Source organism: Nerophis lumbriciformis, linkage group LG07 (assembly GCF_033978685.3).
Source record: "Nerophis lumbriciformis linkage group LG07, RoL_Nlum_v2.1, whole genome shotgun sequence".
NCBI classification, from domain to species: domain Eukaryota; kingdom Metazoa; phylum Chordata; class Actinopteri; order Syngnathiformes; family Syngnathidae; genus Nerophis; species Nerophis lumbriciformis.
In genome coordinates this window covers 30,909,094-30,914,221 of record NC_084554.2, presented here as the reverse complement: position 1 = coordinate 30,914,221, position 5,128 = coordinate 30,909,094, and the positions used below count along the sequence as shown (strand labels likewise).

At 46.7% G+C, this 5,128-nt stretch overlaps 1 protein-coding gene across 1 annotated transcript; it reads right to left on the bottom strand.

Annotated features, from left to right (window-relative positions):
* Nucleotides 1–2,237: 2,237 nt before the first annotated feature.
* skida1 (SKI/DACH domain containing 1) lies at nt 2,238–5,128 on the bottom strand. Its single transcript, XM_061965479.1, has one exon. It carries the CDS (start codon nt 5,123–5,125, stop codon nt 2,987–2,989), a length of 2,139 nt encoding a protein of 712 aa, XP_061821463.1. The 5' UTR covers nt 5,126–5,128; the 3' UTR covers nt 2,238–2,986.

The following is a 5,128-nucleotide window of genomic DNA, read 5'->3' as shown; positions in this document are numbered from 1 at the left end:
AATGTACTGATGCCTGCAAAACACATGCACACAAAAACCCTCATGTGCTTGCAACACATCACCATTTTCAATAATAGTGTGTAAAGCAAAATATTATGTGTTTGTGACTGGCGAGTGAACTATAATCTACTTTCCAGTTGAGGAATTAAACATACTTCCTCCCAAGCTTTTAACTCTTTTAAAGATCAAATGACCCACATTCAGTTGATATAAAATGTATCTTTGCAATAACCTGCTATAAAGATTAATCGCTCACTTTTCTCTCGTTCTATTGTTATTCTATAGGAGTTACAGTCTGCTGGTTTCCAATCCGCAATGGAATTCAGCCGCTTGACTCTTTCATTTGGGCCCCTCTCATGCAGGCCCCTGCAGTGGCGGTAGAAGCGGGGCCAACCAGCCAAGGCTGTCTGCGGGGTTCTTGGAGCACACACACACTGCAGAGAGCCTCATTCATCAGTGGAATATAATGTCAAACATGGCACGTAAAGCAGGTCTGGTCAATGTTTTTTACTCTCTTTTATGGCGCTGTGTTGCACCCATATGCTGTTTAAGTGTGCGCACCTCACTTTAATTCACCATTATATGCATAATTATCAGTTCATTATGGAGAATGATGGTTTTATGTTGCTGACCTCCCTGTAATTGCAAGGCAATTGTTGAGTGTTGCCTTGCAGCACATTGCAGTACCATTGTACAATGCACTTCTAAACTCAACAGTTAACCAAATGCAAGGTGCTTATAAACCAGATCATTAATATTCAAGCATGGTATACATTTTTCCTTTACTATTTTATAAATATCTTATATAGGTATATAAAACCATGCCAAAATTGTGAATAAAGCAACACCCCAGAAGGAAAGCAGGTTTCAACCCTTTTTCTGATTAAATCCAAATCCATCAATCATCACACTCAATCATGTTTATTGAATGTTTAATAATAACAAAATAAAGAAAGAAAAAAAGGAAAGTGCTTCATAGAAATCCACTGTTCAAGTTTCCATTTTGAGTGCAGTTGTTCCATACATAAAGGTGTATATGTATAACCACAACAAAAACAACAACAAAAAAGAGAGAAAACCTTCACAAAAATAAATATTCAGTTTCATAAAAACGAGACCAGTGACTTCAATATCCCCCAAAATATGCCCCCAAGTATCAAAAGCTGTGAATGAAGAATATTGTCATTGTTTACTGAGCTGTTTAGAGCATAACCACCATCTACGTCCCTGTGGCTTTGCATTGTGGGCCCTGTGTGTGTGTGTGTGTGTGTGTGTGTGTGTGTGTGTGTGTGTGTGTGTGTGTGTGTGTGTGTGTGTGTGTGTGTGTGTGTGTGTGTGTGTGTGTGTGTGTAAGGGATTGTCAACCCCTCACAGATTCAAGCGCATGAGGCTATTCCTCTTCCTCCTCCACCGTGCAGCCTATGCTTTTGACATGCGGATTAAAGGTTGAAAGCTTTGCTCTTGCAACACAGCAACCCGCCACCACCCCCTGTCTCGACTGTGCAATCCCCCCTGTATTTTTTTTTTCCACATAGCAACTCCTCTAAAACAGCCCGTTTACAGTCTATAAATATAGGGCTCCTATAAATTGGCCCCTTAGGTGAGCACACATGTACTGCATGGGTGATTTAAAGCACTTTAAACCCATTTTAAATACAATCATCTGAATGACATCATTCTCAGCCACGGGGCCTTTTGTCGCCATTAATTGGAACCCCCCTTTTTTTCTTAGAAAACCTGCCAATTAGCAGGCACTTGTCCTGAATTATAACATCTCACATATTTCCTTAAAACAGCCACCATGACATGTTTCCTGGTGGTTGGAAGTGTGTGAGCATATACACAACACAGCTTGGAGTCACTACATTCATTGACGCTCAATAGGTTACATTTAGGGTGTTTATTAAATAAAGCTAACATATTTTTCGGGTGGGTGGTTGGTGTGCCATAGCAGAATTCAAAATGAAAGTCTGGTGTCACCGTATAGAGACACGCCTTATTAGATTTTAAGTGTGAAATATAATCATTTTTAACCCTATCTAAAAATCGTTTTCATCAGGCAAGCCACAAACTCCTATTAGCTCATAGTAGAATAACTTTAACCTTCTGTAAAAAAAAAAAAACATTTTAATCAGGCAAGCCACAAACTCCTATTAGCTCATAGTAGAATAACTTTAACCTTCTGTAAAAAAAAAATCATTTTAATCAGGCAAGCCACGAACTCCTACTAGCTGACACAGGACCCCAAACAACAACAAAGTGCGTATTGCTTTCCTGTGCTCTAAAGCTGCGTTCATACTTGCATTTATCGGCATCTTACACATTAAAAATGCAAATTATTAAGTATGAAAGTACGCAAATTGAGACACATGTGTTTCTCTGTGGCCTTCAGGTCGAAAAAAAAATCATTATATTTCAACATATATAGTCCAAATTAGTTGTAAACACACCAAGATAAAAAACGGAGTTTCGGCCATTTTGTTTGTTTTGATTGTCTCTTCATAAGGCGCGTGTAATGTCTCTGGGCCTGCATCGATGTATTTCTTTACACTTCACAAAAAACAGATCACACAAAAAAGAGAAAAATAACAAACTAGCACAACAGAATAAAGTCCTGTCAAATCTAATAAAGGCTTAACTGTGATAAACAGACGTTACCAAACCCACTTGAATAAGTCTGTAAAACGCTGAAATGGTCTAAAGGGTGGCACATAATGGAATAACCCTGATATATGTTTTTTAATTCCACCAAAGCTTTTCTTCTCCAGAAAAAGCACCAACCAGAGACAACCTGGCACAGTTTACAATCCAACAGGTCGGAGGGGGACAAAAGTATCAGTTAAAAAAATACCAATCCACTAGAGGCATCACAGTCTACAGTGGGCGTTTACTGCAAGTGTGTTTGTAATTAAAATGTGAATTTATTTATTTCTGGAGGGGAGGGGGGGGGGGGGGTGATTTGTGTGTGTGTGTGTTTTCCCCCTGCTCAGTATCTCCTGGTCCTTTGAGCGTGTGGGGGAGGGAGAATGTGTCCGCCTGGCTGCCATCTCCACACGGGGTGAGACGGAGGGGGAGGCCCGGCAGCCCTCAGAGAGTTGAGGGAGTAAGCGGGGCTCAGATCCCCGTCGCTGCCAACAACCAGCGACGCCGAGAAAGGGAAGTTTGCCATCAGGCTGAACGGCGGTTTTTGGGTCCACGCTGCGGGCATTGTGCCGATGCGTTTACGTCGGCTGGGTAAATCCTCCATGGAGGTGTCCTCGCAGGGCTGAGAGCCGCAAGAGGAGGAGGAGGAAGAGGCAGTCCTGGTCACCCTGGCGTGTTTTGATTGTGCCCTGGAAAGCTTGGATTTCCTCCCCAGAGCCCTGCAATCTAGCCGCCCTTGTGACGCTGGAGACTCACCGAGGTTCCTCTCCGTGCAGGTTCTACCCTCCACTGACGCGTCAGAGCTGCACGGTGCTTCTTTGCATTTGACCGCAGCAGGCTGGCTCTGGCGTTCATATTCATCGCAACTCTCTTCCACTTTTAATTTCACTTTATGGAGACCGAGCGGCGGCGTCCTGGCTACCTTGCAGCCGCTCTCGAGGGCGGGGGAGGCCGTCACAGAGGGCTCCTCCGCCTCGGTCTTTATTTTCTGCAGTCTTAGTCCAGGGGATCTCACCTCCCTTTCATCGCTGCAGAATCTCCGTACTGTGTCGTCTTTGTGCTCGTTGATGGGACACACTAACGTCCTGCTTGATGCATGCTTGGTATCAAAGTGTTCATCCAAAGTTCTGTTTGGACCTGTTTGGTCCCATTTGGTCTCGGTGAAAAGAACCGAGTGGAATTTGGGTATAGATCCTGTAGAGTGATTCCTAAATTCCCATGGTTTCTCATGTGTGGAGGCAGCGTGGTCCTGTAGTAGTGAGCCGCCATGCTGCTGCTGGTTGTTGTAGTGAAAAGTGGGCTGCAGAACCACAGGAGCTTTGATTGGGTTAAGGATTTTGGCAACTCGGGCTCGTCTGAACCGGATACTCTGGACCGAAACCCGGCTGGAAACGGAGCTGGAGTCGGAATGAGAGGAGCTCTCCTCTTCCTCATCCGAGCTGACCTCAGTGCTATCAGACTGGGTGTCATCTTCATCCTCCTCCTCCTCCTCTTCGTCCGAGCTGCTGCTGGTGGAGAAACCGGAACCAAAATCCGAGTCGGGGTAGGCCCGGTCCGAGTAGGTGCTGGACTCGGTGTCGCTGCTGTCCGGAAAGCTCGGTTGGATGTGATGGTGGTGAAGGTAGAAGTTCGGGCTGAGCTGGAAGGCACCAAACGCCGTCCGGTGCGTAATGGAGGATTTGGGTTGCACAAGCACCACCGGCGGGACGTGATGGTGGTGTCTGCTTTTCCAGGGGTGTCTAACACCGTCCCTGCCGCCGCCCCCTTCGCGCCTCCTCTTCCTTTTGTGTTGAAGGTCGCCGGCTGTGCGAGAGAGCCTGGAATGAGCAGCCATGGTGGACTGGAGCGCCGCTGCAGGAGCGCTACGGAAAAACGAGTGCCTCTGGCTGAACGTCACCCGGTTCCCTTGCAACTTGGCGGTTTCATAGTTTTTAAAGTGTCTGTGAGTGGACTTGGCGGCCGAGCGGTACTCCCGTCCGTGGGTTTTGTGGTAAAAGTGAGGTAGTTTGGAGTCGCAGCTGGCCTCTCGCCTCCCCCTGGCCGCTTTTTCGTGCACGCCGTGCAAACTCAACCAAACTTTTTCTTGCCAGAGCTCAGCGTCGGCGCGGAGGAGCTCCGTGGACGCGAGGCGGTCCGTGGGTTCACACGACGCCGCCTTCCTTTTGTGGCTGCCGGACTTCAACACCCGCTCGGTCTTGCAGGAGACGTAGAGAGCCTCCACGTCCTCCCGCGATATGAGAGTGCACTTGGCTGCGTGGAACGCGATGGAGTTTATTGCTTTGAGCTTGCGCAGCTCGTCCAGGTCACAGTGGTGCTTCTTCACGTTCAGGTGGTCCATGCGCTTGTGCACGGTGGTGCGTGGAATGTTCTTGAGCAGCTCGGTGAAGACCTGAGACAAAGCAAACATTTGCTTGCCTTGGATGAGCAGGTATCCCAGCCTGACTCCTTGCATCTCTTCAAAACCACACTCCAGGTCGCCCATCTT